Source organism: Aedes aegypti, chromosome 3, assembly GCF_002204515.2.
Source record: "Aedes aegypti strain LVP_AGWG chromosome 3, AaegL5.0 Primary Assembly, whole genome shotgun sequence".
NCBI classification, from domain to species: Eukaryota; Metazoa; Arthropoda; class Insecta; order Diptera; family Culicidae; genus Aedes; species Aedes aegypti.
This window is the reverse complement of record NC_035109.1, coordinates 135,227,614-135,253,807: the sequence shown is the minus strand read 5'-3', so window position 1 is coordinate 135,253,807 and position 26,194 is coordinate 135,227,614. Positions and strand designations below refer to the sequence as shown.

At 39.5% G+C, this 26,194-nt stretch overlaps 1 protein-coding gene across 2 annotated transcripts; it reads left to right on the top strand.

The window, feature by feature from the left end:
* The first annotated feature begins 258 nt into the window (after positions 1 to 258).
* LOC110678970 (keratin-associated protein 19-2) lies at positions 259 to 6,489 on the top strand. Of its 2 annotated transcripts, none has more exons than XM_021852708.1 (3): positions 259 to 371; positions 5,775 to 5,988; positions 6,070 to 6,489. In XM_021852708.1, the coding sequence occupies exons 1-3, from the start codon at positions 360 to 362 to the stop codon at positions 6,150 to 6,152; spliced, it is 309 nt and encodes a 102-aa protein (XP_021708400.1). In that variant the 5' UTR covers positions 259 to 359; the 3' UTR covers positions 6,153 to 6,489. The 2 variants fall into 2 exon arrangements, with proteins under 2 accessions (XP_021708400.1, XP_021708399.1); XM_021852707.1 differs by having other exon boundaries at positions 6,058 to 6,489.
* Positions 6,490 to 26,194: the final 19,705 nt, after the last annotated feature.

The following is a 26,194-nucleotide window of genomic DNA, read 5'->3' as shown; positions in this document are numbered from 1 at the left end:
TCGCTGTTTGCTTGGGGGGTCAGCCTGACTAGAATGCATTTCTGTTTACCGATGCACTTGGGGCCTTAGACCGCCGACATGCGGCGCGGCAACGATTTTCGTGTGGTTTTGGCGCGCTTTCGGGCTTTCGAGCAGATTTCCACGCTGCGAGAGCGAGATGGTGAGAGCGCTCAACTCGAGAACGTATGCCGGCTGGTTGGAAGTGTAGTCTACACTCAGAAGTCGGCACTTTTCGACTATAAAAGTAATGGCATTTTCCAGCAACAGTATCATATCAGTGTTAGCAATCCTTTAGTGCAGAAGTGCATCAATCGCAGATTACAGTTTAACTGTTTGAAACAACCAAAACAACCATCAAGATGAAATCCTTCGTAAGTGCTGTTAAAGATCTAGTTTAGTGTGCGGAAAAATAGTGCTTGGTTATTAAAACACTGCAAAAAAACGCTTTTGATTGTTAGTTTAAGAGTGAATTGTTCGATTAAGGCTGTATTGGTGTGTTCAGTGTTGCCGTGTCATTTCTGAAGATATTTTTACTTAGAAAGGATTGTTAAGCGATATCAGATTCATAACGCCTATATTTCAAGTCGTTAGAAGTGAATGATTCATCTTTATTGCTAAATTTCATCTATACCTATACCAGCAAGAACAAGAGATGGGAAGTGTTATCGATGAGATTGTAATATTTTCAATTCTCATCTTGCATTTGGAAACACCATTTGTAGCAAAAGTTTTGAGCTAGGAAAATCAGTGATAAAGTTCTCGTTTTCATAGAGTTGCTTTGGTTGCTAAAATACTTTAGAATATTTTTGTGAGACTAAACTCAATGATAAGTGCAACCATTAGTTCATTACATATTTCAACATATCCTGGGAAAATCTCATTTTTAATATATATTATATTTTCAAAAGTTAGATAATTACTTGTTTCTTTTGACACACATATAAAACAACATTAATTGATGACAACCAACGAGGTTAGCATAGCTACTCAAAATGTGACAATCCATATAAAAATATTTTATTTATTGAATATTTAATAAAGAATCACAAACACAAAGAAGTGCGAGTGACATTTTAATCGATTTGAGTGGAATACCATAAACTGTTGTTTTCAAACTTTCCAACTGTATTTGATCATCTGTTAATGTTTCCGTTCGAAAGAAAAAAATATATAATTCGTAGAAGATTTGCTTGTTTCTTTTCGGCTCTCATACAATTAGAAACAATATGAAATGAAACATTGCCTGAAAAACTTTAAAGTCGATTTGGTAAGTGACAAGAAACTAGTCGAGGGGATACGAAGCAAAGGGGTGTAAATGAGGAAGCATAAAAACAGTAGAATTTTTAAGTACATCAAACTCCATCAGTTCAATTCGAACAAATGAAGTTTTGAACATTAACATAAGTTCATAGAATTTATTTCATAGGCATAGTTATAGAAGTCACATCATTCGTATTAAAAAAAAAGTTTTATTTGAAACTTTTTTTTTAAGTTATACTAAAATAGCAAGAGATTTACTAACAGAAAAATGTATTACAAATGAATGAATAAAGTATGCTCAAACTAATACAAGTACATTTCGAATTCATTAAACAAGAATTAATAAGTTTTGGCAAACGCTAAACAATATCAATTGATACAAGATTTTCCCAACACAACACTTGTTTTGTTCTTTACTACGTGCGGCCTTACAGTTGTGACTTCTATAACTACATGCGACATAGTTGAGGTAGAAATACGTGTATTTGTTGAACGATACAAACTCTAAAGGAGTTAAATGGTGTAGTACTAAATTCGGTTTTCATTTAGTTACAGGTATTCCACAAAACATCAGATTCATTATAATTACAAAACTACACTCTTTTGCGTGAAGTGATGGAAGAAATCTTTCATATATTTATTAGAATTTCAACCAAAAGTTGCAACTAAGAGGTAATCCTGAATTTCACTACAAGCATAACCAAATTAGTTGGACCAGCAGCTCATATTGAATCCTACATAAAATATGAGAATTCCTAGTAGACATTCATTTAAAAATTTAAGAATAACAGAAACCTCAAGGCATTGTAAATTTGCTATATATTTGACTGACACATTTCACAAGAAATTTCTTAATATCGAAAAATAAAAAATAATCCCATGAATAACTTTAGAAACGCTTCAACGAAACTACCAGCGATTTATCATGAATTTTCACCAGATTTAATACGGAAAGATTTCATCAACAATTTATCAAAAAATCATCTAGAAATTTGTAACCCAGCTTCGTCAAAATAACTTACAAGGAATCAGACCATTATTTGAAGCATTGTTTTGTAATTAAGGTGAAGATGAATCGAAGCCAAACTTCAAATTTTCAAGAGCACGGATATGGAGAACCAAATACCCGTTTGAGCTGAAAACTTAATCGATTGGTCACCACCAGCATGTGACCAATCGATTAAGTTTTCAGCTCAAACGGATGTTTGGTTGTCCAGATCCGTGCTTTTGAAAATTTGAAGTTTGGCTTCGATTCATCTTCACCTTAAATCAAGATATTTTCCAAGAAACTGTTTCATGGCATTCTAAAAGAAATTCCTTCAAAAGTTCTATCATTAAATCAATCAAAAAACTTGCGAGAAATTAAGTATTAATTTTATCGGATTTTCTTATGGGTAATACGCATATTTTTTGTTTTCATACAAAAATCTCCTGAATTTCACTCCAACCTCACCAACTTAGTTGCAGCAAATGCTCAAAATGAATTCTGCCTAAAATCTGTGGGACTTTTTGGCAGACATTTATTTAGCAATTCAAGAACAACAGAACAGAACCCTCGAGGCCTTCTGAAATTCTCACACATTGGACTGAGATATTTAAAACAAATACCGTCGATGGGGGTGACAATGGGTCTAGGGGGTGAGATTGGGTCAAAACGGAAAAATATGTTTTGTGAAATATTTCAGCTAATAACGATGATATTACTAAAATTAATAATTCATATGTTAGGGAACATATTATTACACATAATTCATAACAATATACATTTTTAGAAATAGTAGTTTTTGTGTACTACATCAATAAACTTACATGTTGAAACTAGATAAAATTTACAACATTAAATTTCTCCTGTACAAAGTATCACGCATGTACTCTAGCCTCTATCGTTGTATTAGTAGAATGTTGAAAGTCTTTTCATTACACATCACAGGAATTTTCCGGAATCTGTTTGATTTTTCCACAAAAAAATCATTTTTTTCGGTACGATGTATAAAACATTGGAAATGGGGGTGAGATTGGGTCAAGCAAGAACGATAGTAAATGAAATTCCAAGTCCACTTTTTTGACATTTTAAGGTGCCGGGTGTTTTCTTTTTTCATTAAGATGTGTTTCTTCTTCTTCTTTCTGGCGTTACGTCCCCACTGGGACAGAGCCTGCTTCTCAGCTTAGTGTTCTTATGAGCACTTCCACAGTTATTAACTGAGAGCTTACTTTGCCAATGACCATTTTTGCATGCGTTTATCGTGTGGCAGGTACGATGATACTCTATGCCCTGGTAAGACGAGAACATTTCCAACCCGAAAAGATCCTCGACCGGTGGGATTCGAACCCACGACCCTCAGCTTGGTCTTGCTGAATAGCTGCGCGTTTAACGCTACGGCTATCTGGGCCCCTAAGATGTGTTTATTCTTTCTAAATACAGCATCTCTGAAACATCAAACAAGTCTAATTGAGTATTCCGTGCATTGAATAACAATACAACGTATTTTGACAACTTCTCAAACCAGCAACTGTGTTTCGTGCGCAGCAACATCGTAAATTTTTATCAAAAGGGTGTTTTTTTTCTAAATTTGATTATTTATAAGTGTTTTCATATTATAGAAACATCTCACGGAAGTACAAATGAGTTGGGTCGCTGAAATACTGGGATTATGACGTCAACTTCTGCCTGCAATTTATTGATCGTGGAATGTTGCACCGAAATTTAACTATTTGCGAAGGTTTAAAATAATCACTGTTTCAGTACACCTTTGGGGAAACTGGATGGGCTTTATAGCAATGGGGATGAGACTTTGAAGACAATTTGAGGAAAAAACCAAGAAAATTTATGTAAACTTGACGATAAATGTTGGGTTTATATATTTTTTCTCATAGCTCTTCAATTTTCAGTATAATCTTTCTTTTAAGTGGGTTTATCATACTTGTGAAACATCTTAGATATCTTTTTGTCTTGTTTGCATCGTTTTTTGTCAATATTTTTAAGTTGTGAATGGTTTTGAAATCATATTCTCAAAAACAAGTTATTTCAATTACATTGACCCAATGTCACCCCCTCTATGGGGTGAGATTGGGTCATTTTTCATTCACTTGTGGTGTTGCTGTGAATAAATATTTGTCTTTAATTTTTTGAACAGTTGTTTATGTACCGTCAAAGTACATACACACCAAATTTGAAGTTTATTGGAGTTAAATTGCGATAGTTATTCAAAAAATAAATCGCACATATCCCTTTTTGACCCATTGTCACCCCCAATGACGGTATCTCAAATTCAATGAAAAAAAACTTGGTAAAGCTTCAAAAATAGTTCAACAAAACTTTCAGTAATTTAATCATGCACTTTTTCCAAATTAAAACGGAAAAATTTCAAAGATTTCAAACTTTTTTAAAACTCATTTTTTAATACTGATCATTACGCTTGAATCGGAACAGCGTTGCTTATTAGCAAATTACTGTTTTATAAGAAAATCTATAATATTTAACTGAGAACTTTCTTCATCGGTTTTAGCATAGGTGTATCGATTGTACATTTAACTTTCCCCTACTCGATATCGAGTTAGAGAAGTTAGAGAAAGTAAAAGTTGATTTTCGTGGCTACCTCGATGGTTCCTTGGATCGCATTTGCACTGGTTTTGTGTTCTATAACTCGAAGCTCGTTCAGTTCCCTTGCATGATTAGCAACTTTTAGAACTAAGAATGATAAAAATATTAGTAAGTTGAAACTTTCGAATAGTGTCTATGAGAACGGCTCAACCAATCAATTTTACCCCGCTACGTTTGATTAGATTGTTTCATGCACATTTACATTTCTTCTTTTTCCTCTCTTTGGGACAAAGTATGCTTCTCAATTCACTGATATAATAGCACATTCATGTCATTTCTTTAATCTCAATAACTATACTTACTGCTTCTTCTTCGTGGCATTACGTCCTTACTGGGACAGAGACTGCTTCTCAGCTTAGTGTTCAAAAAGCACTTCTACAGTTATTGATCGAGAGCTTTCATTGCCAAAGTTGCTATTTTTGCAGTCGTATATCATGTGGCAAGTACAATGATACTACATGCCCAGGGAAGTCAAGGAAATTTCCATTACGAAAAAATTCTGGACCGACCGCGAATCGAACCCAGACACCTTCAGCATGGCCTTGCTTTGTAGCCGTAGACCCTAACCATTCGGCTAAGGAAGGTCCCTAACTATACTCAATAACCATCTCAATTGGTCATTGCTTGAACGGAATACTAGTTGACTTGGTTGACCAACAATTGCAAGGCGTCTGATTGTGCTATTACATTCATGTTCTATTTTTTTATCTGATGGGACATTTCCTCATTGCACACTCTACTTTCGCCATTAGATCGAAGAGTAGGTGATTTTGCTTTTTCAGTCCATCAGGACTATCAGGAGAGTTCCATTGGTCATTTCCGTTATTAGATTTTGCCCAGATTTTATTTAAAATCTGTATTTGTTGAATCACTAAGCGTTCCATTTGTCTTTCTATGTATGCTGATACTCCAGATTGCCTTGTTCATCATCCTTGCCATCGCTGCCGTCTATGGCGCTGAGGAGACCAAGACCACCGAGAAGCGAGGCATCTACGGAGGACTTGGCTACGGATATCCCGGCTACGGTGGACTCGGCGGTTACTACGGAGGACTCGGTGGATATGGCGGATACGGCGGACTGGGCTATGGCGGATACCACTCTGCTGGATACTACGGTGGCTACCCAGGTAATTGAACACACCTCTCGCTATATCAAAGCTCTTCCTCCTACATCCCACAACATTACTAATCAATAGCTGCTGGTGCAGGATACCTCGGAGGACACGGATACTACAGCGGAGGTCTGCATGGATACCCATACAGTGGACTGGGCTACCATGGAATACACTAAACGGCGTCGACGAGATGATGACGATGAGCTCCTATGCGAAACAAGGCTGTTCCTTTCCAACCATCCCCACCAAAATGATGTGTCTACACAATGAGGCGAAGACTTTTCAACAACTACAACATCTTTCATTCGTTTGAAGATGCGTGTGTAAAGTGAAGAAATCAACAGAACGAACATAAGTATCGAACGACATGTATATTTTTTATATCCATTTTTTTCAACGTCTATTACTCTTCTTATACTCAATATCGACGAAGCGATACACTGTCAAAGATGTAGTGTTTCAAAATTTAACCATGTGTAAATACTTGTGATGATTTATTATTTCGTACGACATCTTTTACTCTTTTACCCCATCCTAGTATGTAGATTTTGTACAGTACAATGAAAAAACTTTTTTAAAACTCTATTACTTGAATTATTACTCACTGAGAAATGGCGTGTGTCCCACACTCGTACACTAAAAGTGGTCAAAGAATCTCGGGAATGTTCCTGTGGCAGGAGTTATTCCGGTGGGTCACTGGGTCAGGTCGATTGAAAAGGGTGCTGCACTCATGTGCACCTGGAGGTAGGCAAATTTCAAATCACAGATAATTTCCAGAATCGGCTATAATGTGGCTACTATACGATAGAATTTTAGGAAAAACACATCAGTGTGAACCTTTTGAGAAACGATTGAATTGGATCACCATGTGTCCTGCATTAGATTGATCCTACAAAGGTCCTTTTTCGGGTCCTCGGGACGCCTAAAATTTACGAAAATTGGCCAATTTGTATCTAAAGATCTGTGCAAAGCTTATAGGATCGCATTTTATTGAACTATTATGTTTGATATCTATTTTTCAAGAATTGAAACGCTTTAATATCCAACTAATCTTCAGGACATTAAGTCCGAGTGGCCCCATCTTTCTAAACAATGCAACACTCGCAATTCTCGCTGAAACCAGGCCGCCATCGGCACCAATCGATTGATTTCCAGTTTTATGTCACTGATCGCTAGTATATGCTAAAACTAAAAAGTGGTCCTTTCGGTTTTCTCAAATTGGTGGACCCCTTGTACGCCAGCTAGCTAAACAATTTGCGAAAAAAGCCTATTTTTTATAAATAGTATTTCTTCACTTGATATGTCTCATATTTCCATTGGAACGCATAGCAAACATAAGGGGATCGTATAGAGGAAAGATATAGCTTGCACCTGAGACTAAACAAATTTTGGCCACCATCTTGAATTTTGTTAGAAAACCGTTTTTTCATCATTAGCGCACCGCTCGTTTAAAATTCTGAGGTCATCATCAGAAAGCTGAGAAAAAACTGAGTAAGATAGGCTACAAAAACTAGGTGAGCAATTGAATTTACCCTATGAAATGAACTATTGTCTAAATCATGTTTTACGATTTTGACGTATATGACGAGTGCAATCAATGAAAACATCATTTTTTTTACAACAAAGAAACAAGTTTTCAATCGTTGGTTTTTTCTTAGAATCGAGTGAAAAATAAGAGCATTAATTTAAGTGAAAAAATCTGGGGCCATCTTGGATTTTGACGCCATCTTGATTTCAAGTAGTAGAATGAGTTTTTTACCATGTTAGCACTTGAATTTTAAGGTTACCGTATCGCTTACTATTCTTGTTCTTATTTTACAGGCATTACATCCTTACTGAAACAGAGCCTGATTCATAGCTTAATTTGTTATAAAAACAGATAATTAAATAGGAATTTTCTTTTATAATGCATATTTGGTACCAGAATGATTCTTCGGAATATCTTCAAGTTCAGGAATAGCATTCATTCTTTCATTTCTTTGATCCAAAACCATTGGTTGAAATTAACAATCAATGGAACAGCTGAGATAAGATAAGAATGATAGAAACTAATTGTTTTTTATCAATGGATGCCTCATAACTCACATGATGAGCACTAAGATGGTAAAAAAAAACATTCAACCGCTTTAAACCGAGATGGCGTCGAATTCCAAGATGGCCGACAGATTTTTGAATCTCAAAATAACACTCCTGAGTATTGGCATTGGGACATTGGGACAAAGTCTGCCTCTTAGCTGTTCAATTTCGCTATTTGTTTCACATGTATGCTGGGCGGCAGTTAAAATGGTACTTTATGACACAGAAAATCAAGCAATTTTTTAGCTCACAACTTAAGATTACCTTTATAAATAAATGCACTTTTGGCAATGTTTTACATTACAACATTACATATCACCACAAGACTTACTAATGTCTCAACGCGCAATCTATAAACTTCATTCAATGTACAACAATGCATATGATTGAAAAAATGATTGTTTATTTCTATCAATGCTTTTGAACAGCTATAATATATTGAATTCGTTATTTCTGGGTTCAAAGATATGTCGAAGAATTATTCTGTTATAAAAATACGCATTAGAAAAACAAATTCCCATATGTTTTTATAGCTAATTAAGCTGAGTAACAGGATCGGTTCCAGTAGGAACTTAACGCCAGGGATAAGAACAATAGGAGTATGCGTAATCTGTTTTAGTGATAGCCTCGAAATTCAATATGTTGAGTGTTAACAAGGTGAAAAAATAATTCTACTTACTTAAAATCAAGATGGCTACCAGATTTTTTCATTTAAATTAATGCTCTTATTCTTTACTCGACTCGAACAAAACACCAACGATTGAAAACTTGTTTTTTCGTTGTACAAAAAATAATGTTTTCATTGATTGCACTCACCATATACGTCAAAACCGTAAAGCATGATTTAGAAAATCGTTCATTTCATAGGATAAATACCTAGTTTTTGTAGCCTATTTTTTATTTATTTGGTTTTCTTGATAAAAACTCGCCAACAATATTTCGCAAATTTACTCGGTTTATGACCGCTTCTCTCCATCCTCGACTGCGACCCACGCTCTCCAGATCCTGGTGATCCAGCTCGCTGCGCCCACGACCTCTTGTTCCGATCGGATTCGTAGCGAACACCATCTTTACTGGGTTGTTGTCCGGCATTCTTGCAACATGCCTTGCCCAGCGTATCGTTCCAGCTTTAGCTACCTTCACGATACTGGGTTCGCCGTTGAGTTGAGCGAGTTCGGCAAAAGATGAAGCCGCCACACGCCGTTCTCCTGCACGCCGCCGAAGATCATCCATAGCACTCGGCGTTCAAAAACCCAAAGAGCTTGCAAGTCCTTCTCGAGCATAGTCCACGTCTCATGCCCGTAGAGGACTACCGGTCTTATGAGCGTTTTGTACATCGTGCATTTGGTGAAGGGGTGAATCTTTCTCGACCGCAGATTCTTCCGGAGCCTATAGTAGGCACGACTTCCGCTGATGATGCGCCTTCGTTTTCCCCGACTAGAATTGTTGTTAGCCGTCAACAAGGATCCGAGGTAGACGCACCTGCCACCATTGCTTCATAGGCGGGCCTTGTCGCGCTCAGTTCAGCCAACCAGCAAGTACTTTGTTTTCGACGCATTCACCATTCCCGACTCTTGTTGCTTCGCGTTTAAGGCGGGTGAAAAAATTTGCCACCGTTTCAAATTTTCTCCCAATAATATCCATGTCGTCCGCGAAGCAAACAAATTGTCCGGAACTCGTGAAAATCGTGCCTCGACTGTTAAGTCCGGCTCTCCGCATGACAACTTCAAGCGCAATATTGAACAATTCCGCCGAGACTCGAACAAACTGGAGTGTTCGCCCAAGATCTTCACGCAGTTTTACACACCGTCCATCGTTGCTCTAATCAATCTTGTGAGCTTCCCGGGAAAGCTGTTCTCGTCCATGATCTTCCATAGCTCTACAGTATTGACTGTCGTATACCGCCTTGAAATCGATGAACAAATGGTGTGTAGAGACCTGGTACTCATGGCTTTTCTGGTGGATTTGTCGCACGAAAAAAAACCTGATCCGTTTTCGAGCGGACTTCGATGAAACCTGCTTGATAACTTTCCACGAACTCTTTTGCTATAGGTGATAAACGACGGAAGAGAATCTGGGACAGTTTTTTGGAGGCGGCGTTTAGGATAGTGATTGCACGATATTTTTCACGCTCCAGTTTGTCGCCCTTTTTGTAGATAGGGCATATAATGCCTTGCTTCCACTCCTCCGGTAGCAGTTCCGTGTCTCAGATTCTGACTATCAGCCGATGCAGACAATCGGCCAACCTGCCCGGGCCCATCTTGATGAGTTCGACTTCGATACCATCCTTGCCATCGGCCTTGTTGTTTTTGAGCTATTAACTCCCCCCATCGTGGGAGCTAGTTGGTTTCCACTGTCCGCTGAAAAATCTATCAGTCGTAGGCCGTTCTTATTCGTCAGCCGGTGGGCGCTGAACTTTCCAATCGTCGATCTGAACTCCTCCTTCTGGTCAACCTGAGCGTTCAAATTCCTATGATGATCTTGACGTTGTGGCTTGAGCAGCGGTCGTACTCGCGTTCGAGCTGCGCGTAAATGCGTCCATGTCATCATCAGTGCTTCCGGAATGTGGGCTATGCACGTTGATTATGCTGAAGTTAAAGAATTGGTCTTTGATTCTAAAATTGCACATTCGTTCATTAATCGGCCACCGCCCGATCACGTGTCTTTGCATATCACTCATCACTATGAAAGCTGTTCGCAACTCACGTTGCTCCTGTCCAGCACACCTCTTACAGCACTACGATGCTGAAACCGCGGGTCTTCAGTACATCTATGCATGCGAGTACTTCCGATGAAGTTGAGAGAGTTGAGAGATTTGCAGTTCCACGTACCGAGTTTCCAATATCGTTAGTCCATTTACGTTGCTGTAGTCTTTGCCGATTGTTCTGGTCCATATTATCTCGTTGACGTTCCTGTGCTGGTGTATTTTTACGGTTGGCTTGCAGGGCCTGACATCAACCCCCTAGATTTCCGGAGGACCATTCCCTCTAAATGTCCGGAGGACCATATTGCGCAGTTTAGCTTAGAGTCCTTATCTGGCACTTGGAGGCCGCTCCTGACATGGGGAACAGACGCTGTTGGGAGCCGCTCCTAACATGGAGTACAGAAGCTCCAGGTTTGCAGAAGCAAACCCGCCCTTTCTTCTGCTATCTGTCGTTAACAACGTACGGTACCGGAGGCCGCCCGGTATGACCTTGAGCAGCTTAAGCAACCGTATGTCACAACTGCATACGCGCAGCACCTCGAGGCTGCATTACCGGAAGAGGGTGAGCTGGATGAGGCCCCTCTTGAACTCATAATTCTGGGTTTGTGCTAACGTAAGAACTATCGTACACTCACAGTACACGACACGAGACGCGAAGTTATTGGAGCATTGTCATCACTAATCAGCGGTTGTTCTGCAGTGGCGATGAACACTGATTCCCAAGCATTCAGATAGGAAACTTTTCTGATGCTTTTTTTAAGAGGGGGTTGAGCTCTGCAGGGTGTGCTTATTTACTTACTTATTTGGCTTTACATCAATTATCTTGATAAAGCCTCGCCAACAATATTTCGCCAATTCACTCGGTTCATGGCCGCTTCTCTCCATCCTCGACTGTGACCCACGCTCTCCAGGTCCTGGTGCACCTGGTCAATCCACCTAGCTCGCTGCGCCCCACGCCTTCTTGTTCCGACCGGATTCGTAGCGCACACCATTTTTACAGAGTTGTTGTCCGGCATTCTTGCAACATGCCCTGCCCAGCGTATCCTTACAGCTTTAGCTGGGTTCGCCGTAGAGTTGAGCGAGTTCGTGGTTCATCCTTCGCCGCCACACGCCGTTCTCCTGCACGCCGCCGAAGATCGTCCTTAGCACTCGGCGTTCGAAAACCCCAAGAGCTTGCAAGTCCTTCTCGAGCATAGTCCACGCCTCATGCCCATAGAGGACTACCGGTCTTATGAGCGTTTTGTACATCGTGCATTTGGTGCGGGGGTGAATCTTTCTTGATCGCAGTTTCTTCTGAAGCCCATAGTAGGCACGACTTCCGCTGATGATGCGCCTTCGTATTTCCCGACTAACATTGTTGTCAGCCGTCAACAAGGATCCGAGGTAAACGAACTCGTCCACCACCTCGAAGGTATCCCCGTCTATCGTAACACTGCTTCCTAGGCGGACCCTGTCGCGCTCAGTTCCGCCAACCAGCATGTACTGTTTTCGACGCATTCACCATTAGCCCGACTCTTGTTGCTTCGCGTTTCAGGCGGGTGAACAAATCTGTCCCCGTTTGTGGCAGGGTGTGCTGCCACACTTGATTTGTGGATGTTTTCGTTGTCAATGGCGTTTCTATGCTCCCTCGAACGAACTTTAAATTTCCGACGGGTTTGTCCAATGAATACCGCTGGGCAACTTTTGCAGGGATTCTCGTAGATTCCTGACAATTCGTCTGCTGGAATCTAATCTTTGAGGGCATATAAATATTCCTTCAAAGTGTAACCGCTCTTATAAACTGCATGCAGTCCGTATTGTTTGACAACAGTTTGAATCGAGTTTGTGATTTCCGGATAGAACGGCAAGCTTATCCGAACAGCACTTTCTTTTTGTGGTTGAAGTGTGGTTGCCTTTTTGACGATGTTTTTTCCGTTTATGTTTCCTGAGGATTCTTTTTACAAATTCTGCACTGTAACCGCTCGGTCGGTGAGCCATTGAGTGGAAAGCAGCTAGTTCTTGTGCGCCGAAGTGGTTGAAGTCAGACGTTATATAACGGTCGGTTGACGTCGGTTTACGACTTGTAATCATCAAATCCAAGAAGGTGAGTTTTCCATCCGACTTTTTCACTACCGTAAAATTGATGGTGTCTCGGCACAGCACCATCAAATTTACGGTAGTGAAAGACATCAACATCTCAAGCGTTTGTGACAAATAGGGGAACTGTGGGTAAAATGAACAAGGGGGGTAAAATAAACAGGTTTGTGTTTTACGGTAATTATGCTATAAACCTATGCGAAATATAGCACCATCCCTAATCCTCAGACTAAGGAACTATTTCGACAACTCTAGAGCGATCTAGAACTGTCAAAAGCTGGAAAAGTAAACAAAAACAAAGGACATCTCTCCGTTTTCTCATATGATGTAATTTTTCACTCGTGGAATTTAAGGTTTTTATGACTAAAATCATCGAAAATCTTTTAAACTGCATAGCACACCATATCTTTAAATTATTTATGATAAGTAGACGGAAATTGAAAGTATTTTTATATTCTAAATTATTAGAACAGATGATTTGAATATGTTGATTCTTTGGGGGTAAAATGAACCACTCGAGATGGGGGTAATATGAACACCATGGCAGGACGAATGCTGACGGATTTGATTTCAGATGCCGAGAGTTTTCCGGAGTAAATACAAAGACAGACATGGATAGCCATCCAAATGGTCGCGGCTAAACGTTCCATCGATTCCGGAATGTCTGTGAGATATGCATTGATCCTGTACCAGATGCCGAGAATCATACCGCAACCCGTACAATTTGAATGGTGTTCATTTTACCCCCGCTACATATTCATTTTACCCCCAGTATATGTTCATATTACCCCCATTGTATGTTCATTTTATCCCCAAGTATATGTTCATATTACCCCCGTTACATGTTCATTTTAACCACATGTTTGGAACATTGACTCTGTGTAAAGAAATTTTCAAAATTATAATAATGTTGATAAAATTATATTTCCATCATAATATTTTATCTTGATACATTGCATAAAAATCCTTCTTCAATTTTGAGCAATTGAAAAAGAATCTGACAGCTTCATAAGCAAGAAAACATGAAAATTGCTTAAGGTGTTCATTTTACCCCCAGTTCCCCTACCACTCTTTTACTATCGTCAACATGTCCAAATGCGTAGAAATAGTTTTTCATGAAACAAGGACGATGCTCGAGGAGGACCTGCAAGCACTTGAAGTCTTCGAACGCCGGGTGCTTAGGACGATTTTAGCGGTGTGCAGGAGAAAGATGTGTGGCGGCGAAGGATGAATCACGAGCTCGCCCGAGGTGAACCCAGTATCCAGAAGGTGGCCAAAGCTGGAAGGATACGTTGGGCAACGCATGTTGCAAGAATGCCAGACAGCAGTTCGTTTCGGATTCGGTCGGTACAAGAAGGCGTGGAGCGCTAGCGTGGGCGAATCAAGTGCGCATCGATTTGGCAAGCGTGGGGCAGAACCTAGGACAGGACGTGACAGCTCAACTAAGACTGCCCTGTTGTTTTTCCGTCGATAACCTTGTCGATACAAAAGCCAGTGTTACCAGTATCCTTATTATGCAAATCTTGTGAACAAATTCAAATATCAAGGCTCATAATCTGATTGTTTCTTGCACGCTTTTTTCTTTTAGCGCAATAGATGATGCTATCTTTTTAAACAATTAGGTTGAAATTCAAAACCGATGATATTTTTGAAGAAAATTGACACAATTTCCACTATTTTGGTCTCATTTAGGTTTATTATATTTATTTTATCATTGTAGGAGCACACGCTTTGAACTTAACATCGAATATAAATAGATTTGAAACGAAAAGATTTCACGAAAAATTTCCAAACTTTTAAAGAAAACTCTAGTTTATGAACTGGAAACACGGTCGAGCTAGTAACAAAGTGCCCTGTTGCAATCCAACTCAACGATGTGAAAGTAGGCCTTTGCCAAAACGACCAATAAGAAGTGGTCTTTTTTGACAGGCAATTGGTTTCGTTTTTGTACCTTGACCTGTCACGTCTTGTCTTAGGGCAGAACAATAGAAATATTAGTAGTGGAACGCTAGTGGCGCTGTTGTCACAAAACTGATTTTAATTGTTATTACCTTATATTGTGGCTTTTCATTGTTCGTTCAATACCATAGGCCTGTTCACATGACGTCTCAAATCAGCTGATCGGGAAGCACTTTGACAGTTTTTCTATGAAAATGACAGGCCCGTGTTAGCACCGGTCCTCCACCGATGTAAACAAATGCATAGACGGATCTGTCACATGAAAAGGCCTATGTCGTTGTTTTGGTTCTTATAATAAATTTGACACTTTGATGCCCGTGAGTACCGTGAGCTGTCAGTTCGTAGCAAACTAGATGTTGGTAACACGAACAGCAGCGACGTTAGCATTCTTAGCTTAATGCTTCTACTAGCAGAACCCAGGATGGAGAGATACGGCCACGAACCGAGTATTGTGACGTGAAATTGTTAATTCAGTGTTATTTGTTTAGATGTTTACTAAATAAATGAATAAATGTTCTCCAGAGAACTACTTTGGAAGATGCAATAATCTCATGATCTCAGACCGATGATCACAAGAAAGGTATGTCTTTGCCATCCATCACTAGATTTTACTCATACATACAAAAGGATTAGCAAATGTTATTATCAACTTAATGCGATATATATTTAGGTTATGTTAATTGAAAGTTTTTTTTTCTTATTTCTCTTATAACTTCTTCTTCTTTTTGGCATTACGTCCTCACTGGGACAGAGCCTGCTTCTCACAAGGGAAGGTCACGATGGTGTTACACGGGGTTTGGAATGAGACTATTTTTCCTTGATTCTACTTGTCAAAATATGGAGAAATCCAAAACATGGCGGGTGATGGGCCAATAGAGTAGCCAGGAGGGGCTCCGAAAGGGGAAATTTTTGCGATATATTTCACAATATAGGAATTTCCACTTTCATTAATATATTACCATTAATATCGATTACTTATTTATTTTACCACAATATCTAATCTATGATGTGTAAAAATCCGAAAAAAATTCATTTGATACACCAGTCGCGTAGGCAGTACGGGCACAGAGGGGTCGAAGTTACTTATATATATCATCTCTCTTTCAATATCAATTTATCCAGTAATATTGAATTTTACAATCAGTTGTCAGGGTCTAAAATTGGCGAATTTTGCGTTACGTAACATTTTAATCATCACATATTGATTTTGTTGAAATGCGTTCCAAATTATAATAACCCGATATTGATCACTTTATGAATCATCAACTCAAATAGTTCTCCACTTAATTACCAGACGAAAGTATTGAAACTATTAAGAACAATCACTGTTGTGAATTAAACATATTATTTTGTCCGCAAACATTTAAATAAATGAAATTGGATAACTGGTTCAGAAAATGAAAAAGACTGAACATTCCTATTGTTCTATTAAAATCATCTCTTTTTCTTCAAACATCAACAAACATTGAAGAAAAATAATTTACCTCTTAACATGAGCATTTAACGGACGAATAAATTCATTTCCCACATATGGAAAAGTTATAATTGTTTACTATTTAAAAAATAATAAGGTCAGATTTCTTTACCACCGCCTAGGCCTTAAACGTAGTTTAACTATATGGGTACGCGTGGTTTACGGCTTAAGCCATTGTGCAGAAGTAGACCCTAAGTGTTTTATAACAATAAATCAATTACCAACTTTAGTAGACCGATTTCGATCATTGGGAAGAATCCATTCGAACCCCTTTTTCATTATGATGAATCGTTCTCAACACCGCTAGCGCATGACGGCTCACCATAGTAGCATGTCCGAAAGAACTTGAAACTATTGAGAACCAGAGCTACAGGTCCAAAGCCCTGATAAAGGTGGATGGTTGTGATGGCTATGACCGTGGTCATCATGTAAAGAACAAGCGGACGATGCTGTATCGTGTCAGCATCGAGGAGGCAGCCCCTCTAGCACGATGTAGGTAGCGCAATCCTGGTTAGGTGGCCTATCGAAGACTTTTCACCAACCAAGAAAGGCAAAAGTAGAGCAAACGGATTGATTTTACGGCAACAGACCCGGCAACGAATAAAGGACAACGATTGGAAAGTTGGATCTTGGAACGTGAGAACTTTGAATGAACCCGCGCGTGTTGGGCTCCTGGCTCGTGAACTGCGGAATGTCGGCGTGAACGTGGCAGCTATCCAGGAAATACGCTGGCCGAGAACCGGAGAACGCGAATTCCGAGCGGTGGACCCCATCGCCAGCACTTCATTCAAGTACCACATCTATTACAGCGGTGGCGACAGAGCAGAACGTGGAGTTGGCTTCATAGTGATTGGGAAGCAGAAGAAGCGAATTATTCGGTGGAAACCGGTAAGCGACCGAATCTGTGTGTTGAGAATGAGGGGCAAGTTCTTTAACTACAGCCTGATCAGCATATATGCGCCAACGAACGATAAGCTCGATGACATGAAGGATGAGTTCTATGAGAGCCTGGATAAGGCCTACGGAGAGTGCCCAAAACAAGACGTCAAGATAGTCATTGGCGACGCAAATGCGCAGATCGGGAAAGAAGATTTCTTCCGACCCGTTACTGGAACGGAAAGCCTTCATTCCGTTACCAATGATAATGGCCTGCGGCTAGTAACCTTCGCTGCTGCTAGAGGGATGGCAATCAGCAGTACCTACTTCGCACGAAAGAATATCCGCAAACACACCTGGCGACACCCGAGTGGCGATGCCTGCTCCCAAATAGACCACGTGGTGGTTGATGGGCGACATTTCTCAGATGTCATTGATGTCAGGACCTTCCGAGGCCCTAATATCGACTCGGATCATTATCTCGTTGTAGCTAAAATTCGGGCGCGGTTATCCAGCGTCACGAGTTCCGCAACACACAGAACACTACGCTTCAATATACAACGCTTGTCGACTGATGGGGTAGCTGCGCAGTACCGTCAGCAACTAGACGAGAAGTTGGGAAGAGTCAACGTTGCTGGAGATGTCGACAGCCTGTGGGACCCTATCCACGAAGCTGTGACAACAACGGCGCGGGAAGTGATCGGCACTGGTCAACGACGAAGACGGAACGACTGGTTCGATGAAGAGTGCCAGAGGGTGACAGACATGAAGAATGTTGCCAGAAGCCGTATGCTTGTGGCCGGTACCCGACAGAACAGAGAGCGGTACAGGGCAGCGAGAGCCGAAGAAAAGCGAATCCACCGCAGAAAGAAAAGGCAGCACGAAGAAAGTGTGGTAGCTGACGCACAAGAAAGCATGAACCGAAATGATATGCGGAGATTTTATGCAACGGTCAATGGTGCGCGGCACAATACCGTACCAGTGCCCGCCATGTGCAATGACCGAGAAGGGAATTTGCTGACCGATAAAACGGCGGTGGCTGCCAGGTGGAAGGAGCACTTCCAGCAATTGTTGAACGGTGAGAATGGAAATGTAGCGAGGAACAGGATGAACATAGATGATGACGATCAAGCTGTGGACCCACCGACCATAGGAGAGGTTAAAAAGGCTATCAGCGAGCTGAAGAACTGTAAGGCTGCTGGGAAGGACGAGATCCCGGTCGAGCTTCTCAAGCACGGAAGCGAGCAGCTTTACCAGTCGATCCACCGAGTACTTCTGAAGGTATGGGAGGACGAAGAATTGCCCACCGGCTGGTTGGATGGCCTCATCCGCCCTATCTACAAGAAAGGGCACAGACTGGAGTGTGCCAATTACAGAGGAATTGCCCTGCTGAATTCGGCGTACAAAATTCTGTCGCGCATCCTGTTTAACAGACTGAGACCGCTCGAGGAGTCCTTCGTCGGCGAATACCAAGCTGGTTTTCGTGAGGGCCGTTCGACAACGGACCAGATGTTTAGCTTGCGAATGATCCTAGACAAATTCCGGGAGTATAACTTGCAGACTCACCATCTGTTTATTGATTTCAAGGCGGCGTACGACTCAGTGAAAAGAAATGAGCTTTGGCAGATAATGTCTGAACATGGTTTTCCGGCGAAACTAATTAGGCTGATACGTGCTACGCTGGATGGTTCGAAATCAAGTGTTCGGATCGCAGACGAGGTGTCAACCTCGTTCGTGACGTTAGACGGATTGAAGCAGGGAGACTCACTTTCGAATTTACTGTTCAACATTGCACTTGAGGGTGCTATTAGGAGATCTGGCGTGCAAAGAAATGGCACTATTATCACAAGGTCGCACATGCTCCTTGGCTTTGCGGACGATATAGACCTGATTGGAATCGATCGCAGGTCAGTGGAAGAGGCCTTCGTGCCTCTGAAGAGGGAGACAGCGAAGATAGGCCTGACCATCAATTCTACCAAGACGAAGTACATGGTTGCAGGTAGAGATAGAGTCAGGCATGGTGGTGTAAGTGCTGAGGTAGTGTTTGATGGGGATGTGTTTGAAGTTGTTGAAGAATTTGTTTACCTTGGAACACTTGTGACATGTGACAACGACGTTTCCCGCGAAGTGAAAAGACGTGTTGCGGCTGCGAATAGGGCCTTTTACGGACTACGTAATCAGCTTAGGTCCCGCAGCTTGCAAACCGAAACTAAATTCGCCCTGTATAAAACATTGATTCTTCCGGTGGCTCTCTACGGGCACGAAGCGTGGACGTTGAAAGAGTCAGACCGGAAAGCTCTCGGTGTTTTCGAGCGTAAAGTGCTGCGGACAATACTCGGTGGGAAACTCGAAAATGGTGTGTGGCGCAGACGCATGAATCACGAGTTGTATCAGGTGTACAAAGATGCGAATATTATCAAGCGTGTAAAATACGGCAGACTTCAGTGGGCTGGTCACTTAGTGCGAATGTCGGAAGAAAGAATTGCGAAAATAATATTCAGCAGGGAACCAGGTAGAGGCCGGCGGCTTCGGGGAAGACCACGAATACGCTGGCTGTACGCAGTGGAAGAGGACCTGGCGACCCTAAACGTTCGGGGCAACTGGAGAAGTTTCGCCCAAGACCGACGAAGATGGAGCTCTACAATACGCCCGGCAATGGCGTGATGCTACGCTGTAGCCATCAAGGTATCAAGGTAGGAATCGTTCTCAAAGACGTTGTCATGCAATCATTGATAGTATTAATGAGAACATGAATGAAACGTATGGCATTCTCATCGACGCGTAATGCATGACGTACACATACCGTTTTGACTCATATTCCGAACACTTAAGGCCAGCAGTGACTTCAAATGTATCTGGCAGGCATAAATTAACTGATATTTGTAAAAGTTTTAATTTCTTCGGAAAGCCTAACTGTTAGCTGTGTAGCGTGCTGATAAAAATGTTTATTTGAACTTGTTCAGTATTGTTTTAACGTAAAAGTATGGAACAACATTTTGATTCAAATGCCGAACACTGCGTTCATTCTGTCTCGTATTCCGAACACCTTGATTCAAATTCCGAACAGCACGAATAAAGCGTATTCAAATGAATAATTTCGCAAATAAATTTATTCAAGCTAGTTTTACTGGTCTTGAACTAAAGAATCATCAATACTCCCGAGGTATAAAATACATTTAAAGACGTTAAAACTCAATTGCAATCGACTGTCATTTCCTGGTTATTTGATGACATATTTCAGCGAAACATTTCAACCGAATCGCCATACAAAAACGGAGTGTTCGGAATATGAGTCTGTTCGGAATTTGAGACAAAACGGTATGCATGTGTAGTATTTGACAAAGAAAGTTCGAGCGCGTCTGGATGTTGGAACATCCTTTGTGATTTTTGCACGTTTTTTGTATTGTGTGTACATTGAAACTATAATCATTCATAAGATTGATGATTCGTACAATGAAAGGTTAAGGTAATTTCATTTGTTAGGAACGACAGAAATGTTTGACTCATGTTTCTCCTACGATTCCAGTAAAAACGGAAGTAGAATGAGACCAGCAGTCATAATCAAACTTTTGGTAGATCATTTTGGCACTTCGGAAGAGTCGCCGTCAACAGAAGAATTTATCATATTTCATCAACTTAAAACTCAATTGGTTGAAGAATATGTTACTGTTGATGAATATACAACACTTATTATCGATGATGCTGCATCGGACGCCGACGTGGATGAACATTTTGGCGATGATTCTTTAATGTCTAACGAATCCACATCGAATACTGATCTTCCGGAAGTTGGCAGTAGCAGCTGTTCTTCGTACGCTCCATCGCCACCGCAGAAAACCAACTTTCCTGAGGGATATCTTGCTGAAGCGTATCGATTGTGGACCAAACAACCGAGTAGTGGTAAAACGTGTGATGAGTTACCGGAAATATGTCTCCCAGGAAAGTCAATCGATATGAGTCCCCGGCTATCGTTCAATACGGTAATGACCAGGAAAAAACGGATTAAGAATAGGATGGTAATGAATAGATATGAGAAATTCTTAAGGACTGCCAAGTCATCAAAACGACACATTCAAGAAGCTATCAATCGAGATGTTTTAAAATATTTTTTTGATGCCAGGAATAACAACTCGATAATACACGATCGTTCTCTGCGTATTTGGGCAATGGACATTAAAAGACAACTTGATCCGGATAATGTATTGTCTTTTGGTGCATCTAGCTCATGGGTCAAAATGTTTAAATTAAAAAACAAAATCGTTTCACGTAAAATTACTCACAAAGTGAGCAAAAAGTGGTCTCAAGCGAACGATGTAGTACAAAAACAGGCAGATGAGTTTGTAAGCGATGTGCAGTCACTTATTTCAAAGGAAAATTTTTGTGATAGTGATGTTTTTAACGCAGACCAATCAAGATTTGAAAAAGAGCTCCATGCTGGTAGAACATTGGCTATTCAAGGTAGTAAACAGGTATTTGGGGTACCCGAGCAGAAGAAAATAACTACTGAATACCAAATTGAGGTATTCCATACCAGACAATTTCCAATACTTACAACCTGAATGAGGTATGAATGAGCCCTGCATAAGAGGTAAAATACCTCAAATAATACCTTATGCATATTCTACAAATACCAAGCTGATAACTAGATCAGGTATTGTAATACCTAAATAATACTTGATAGATTTTCATATAAAAGTGAAATTTTTCAATACCTCCAGCAGTCCTCAATAGCTATTGAATACCAAAATGAAGTATTTTTAATAGGGTCCTAAAGCCCTGTCCCAATTTTAGTGCCAAACGCTTAAGTTTAAGCCAAAAACACATGTTTACTCAATTTTCTAATGTTTTCCGTTGGTTTAAGCCCAAAAAACATTTTTTTAGATTTTGTCACATCCTTTGGCTTAAACTCAAATTTTGGGTGTATTTTGTTTTCCGTGTCCCTTACGAAATGTCAGATAGGAACAACCCCAGTGGTCGAACTAAAACCCCTGTGGTGTTTTTGTCGACTAAGCGAACGTCAAACATGATCAAAAGTGTCAAAGTTCATTTATGAACCAAATTTTTAAATTAAAGTTTAAACATGATATAGTCATTATTTGAGCGGGAAAAATTGCTAAAGTAGTTACAGTAACATGCTTTTTCGTGTTATTAAATAGAAACAAGATTTCATTAAAAATTTTAGGACCCAATTGTTTTTCAAATACCATTTTAATACCAAAATGAGGTATTGACAACTGAATAATACCTAATTATGGTATGATACCAAAATATGGTATGCATAAGTTATTGGGGAGTTATTTGTTCCTGCTCGGGTAGTAGGTTCTGTAGCTGCTACTTCTCATTCATACATGATAATGCCTGTATTGGTTATGAACGGAACATTACTTCCCCATATGTATGTAGGGTAAGTGTTCCCTTAGTTGTGGGTGTTCCTATAGTTGCGGTAGTTGCGTTTCGCTGCGTTTTCACTGATTTTATTGCATTAGCCACAGAAACGACACTGCCAATTGACGTATTGGCTTGTTGATACACGGAATAGTTGAAAAGAGCGTCCAAATTGCTTAAAAACTGATGAAAAATCACTAAATTTGCTAAAACTGTTCTTGCTTGTACCAATAGTTGCGGTAAAGTGTTCCTATAGTGGAGGATCTCATAAGGAAACAACGGATACCGCAACTATAGGAACACAAATTAAAAATATACCGCAACTAAAGGAACAGTGTACCAATAGTGGAGGTATTATTTTTCACTGACATGCCGTGGATTACTACGATGAAATCATTTTTCTCATTAGGTCAATGGTCGTTACTTCCCGTTACAAAATCAACATGTGCATTAATTGCGCTTCTTGAATTAAGGTGGCTAAATGAAGTTTAATCGCGCTTAGTACCTCCACTATTGGTACATTTACCCTACTAGTGTCTGAGCCGTCTGGCAAGTTTCCTGCTAACGCAAAAATTGATTATCCGAATATCAAAGCATTCGCTGGAAAAACAGCAAATATGTCCAAAAAAGATTTGGAAATTTTTCTAAATGATGTTCTATGGCCTGATGTAGCTGGAAAAAAGAAGGTGCATTTATTAGTAGATTCCTGGACATCTAATAAGGATGATGATCTTTATGAATCCACTGTTCCTAAAAACGTTAAATTCGTCAAAAAATTAATCCCGCCGAAATGCACTGGTATTGTACAACCAGCTGATGTGTACTTTTTTCGCCCGTACAAGAATTTTGTTCGTTTTATCACTGATACTCTTCTGATCGCAAGAGAAAAGTTGAATATTTGGCACAGGGAATACTTTCTAAGAATTCAGTCATTTTCACATTTCCAGTTTACAGCAAAACGTTTTCAAAATCTTATTCGATTTTCATTCTTTAAATGCGGCTATACCACAATTCATCCGGGAACATTTGATACGCCTATGGAATATTCGAAAAATCGCTAGGTGATGAATGTGCTGAAAAAAAAACTGCAATGAAACGGGTTTTGTAAGGTGTGCACATTGCGAAAAGGTATTTTGCATCGATCATTCACTGATCAAAAAACTACACATATTCTGTAAATGATTGTACGTATTTTTGTATTTATCGTAAATAAAAATTGTGTTTGTAACTATAACATTGTTTTATTGTGAAATATTCAAGACAAAACAGAAAATATATTAAGGTGAAACCACTGAAATCATACTGAACTAGTGAACTCTAAATAAATGAAAACCGAGTTTAGTACGTGTACTAGACTCGACACTGAAGGCGACCTTACAGTTGAGGTCAAAATACGCGTATCTGCCAAAGGATGCAAACTCTAGTGGAAATAAATGGTATTTTATTTAATTCGTTTTTCATATATTTATAAATATCCCACCAAACAGCTAGAAGATTTGTTATCACATCGAACTCTCCATTATTCGTTTGTCACTGATTCGATATATATATTGCTGTGTGCGTTTGAAATGCAAATATCAAATGCGGGAACACCAAACGCGGTAAGATTTTCAACAAGGAAGGCGAAGTCAAAGATTGATTTTGATTGCTAGGTTGGCGGTGATATGGACTATGGTTGTTTATTTATTTATTTATTTATTTATTTATTTCGTCAATCAATAGTAGACTACACATTTGCTTAATTCTATGTTGTATTATATCTTAAGGAATTAAAATATTGTCTTAGCTTTGTTCGCGACATGGTCAGATCAATTTCTGTGCAATTATAAAGAGACATCATTCGATTCATTGGGCCAAATTTTGCATAGTTAGTTCGATGATTATTTGATGCAAACAAATTCCGATTTCTTAACTGTCTAGCGGGCGTGTAGAAATTCAAACATGATAAAAGATTGGTGGAATCAATACGCTGCGATACAATATCATTGATAAATGAAATCATGGCTATTTCGCGACGCTCATTTAAGGTTTGAATATCGATAAGCATGCATCGAGCCTCGTATGATGGCAGTGGAAACGTTGTCCAGCCTAATTTGCGTAAGGCATATAAAAGAAATTGCTTCTGTACTGATTCGATTCTATCACCATGTATTTTTATATGCGGAGACCACACAATACTACAATATTCTAGAACTGATCTTACATAAGCAATGTACAAGGTTTTAATCGTATATGGATCCCGAAAATTGTAGCTAAAACGCTTAATAAAGCTCAACATATTGGTTGCTTTATGGATAATCGTATTATAATGATCAGTAAAGGTAAGTTTAGAATCTAATATGACACCTAAATCTCTAATCTTATCGCACTTTTGAACAATTGATTTCCTAAAGAGACAGTAATCTGTGGTGTATTCCGTTTTCTGCTATATGTGATTAAATTACATTTTTTGACGTTTAATTGAAGTAAGCTTTTGCTACACCATTTATCAAATATACTTATTTCATTCAGATAAATGTCGCTATCTTTGTTGCTATTGATTTCCATATAAAGTTTCATATCGTCGGCATAAATCAGAATTTTAAGATGTTTAAGCACATATGAAATATCGTTAACAAATAATATAAATAACAATGGACCTAAATGCGAACCTTGGGGAACTCCTGATGTAACGTGAACAGGTTTAGACATTTTTCCCTCAAATCTAACTATTTGTTGGTGATCTGTTAAATAAGATTCAATCCAGTTGAGGTTCAATTGTTAAGTGTCCTTTGGTTATTTTGTGATACCGCATTTGAAGCCCAGTTATGATTGATTTGCACGTCAAATGCAAACAGCAATATATACTTCAGTTCAACGTGAAGACTAATTTTAAAAAAAAAAACTTTATAACTTGACATTTTTTTTTCTAACTCGATGATTCTATCAATGTCGAAAAAGGGAGAGCTGACTGTATTATTTGAGGATTCATGGAAAAACACAAATGAACAGGTGATTTGATATCAAAAATCAAAAAAATAAGTAATTTAAGCTGAAAGAGAGATTATATATATGAGTAACTTTGGCCCCTCAGTGCCCGTACTGCCTACGCGACTGGCTTAACAAATATTTTTTTTTTGATTTCTGCGCATTATGGCTTGGATAATGTGGTAAAATAAATCAGCAATCGATATCAATGGTAATATATTAATGAAATTGGAAATTCCTATATTATGATATATATCGCAAAAATTGCCCCTTTCGGAGCCCCTCCTGGCTACTCTATTGGTCCATCACCCGCCATGTTTTGGATTTCTCCATATTTTGAAAAGTAGAATCAAGGAAAAATAGTCTCATTCCAAACCCCGTGTAACACCATCGTGACCTTCCCTTGTCAGCTTAGTGTTCTTATGAGCACTTCCACAGTTATTAACTGAGATTTTTCTCTGCCAAAGTTGCCATTTTCGCATTCGTATATCGTGTGGCAGGTACGATGAGACTCTATGCTCAAGGAAGTCAAGGAAAATTCCATTACGAAAAGGTCCTGGACATTTTTAGACGAGTTTTTCGAATCTTCAGTCTCCAATACAACATTTCATTGTTTTGCATTGAAATTCAGTGGTTTTAAATAAAATGTTTGTTCTTTCCAGGAATCATGGGATTTCGGAACGTCATAAATTATATCCTGG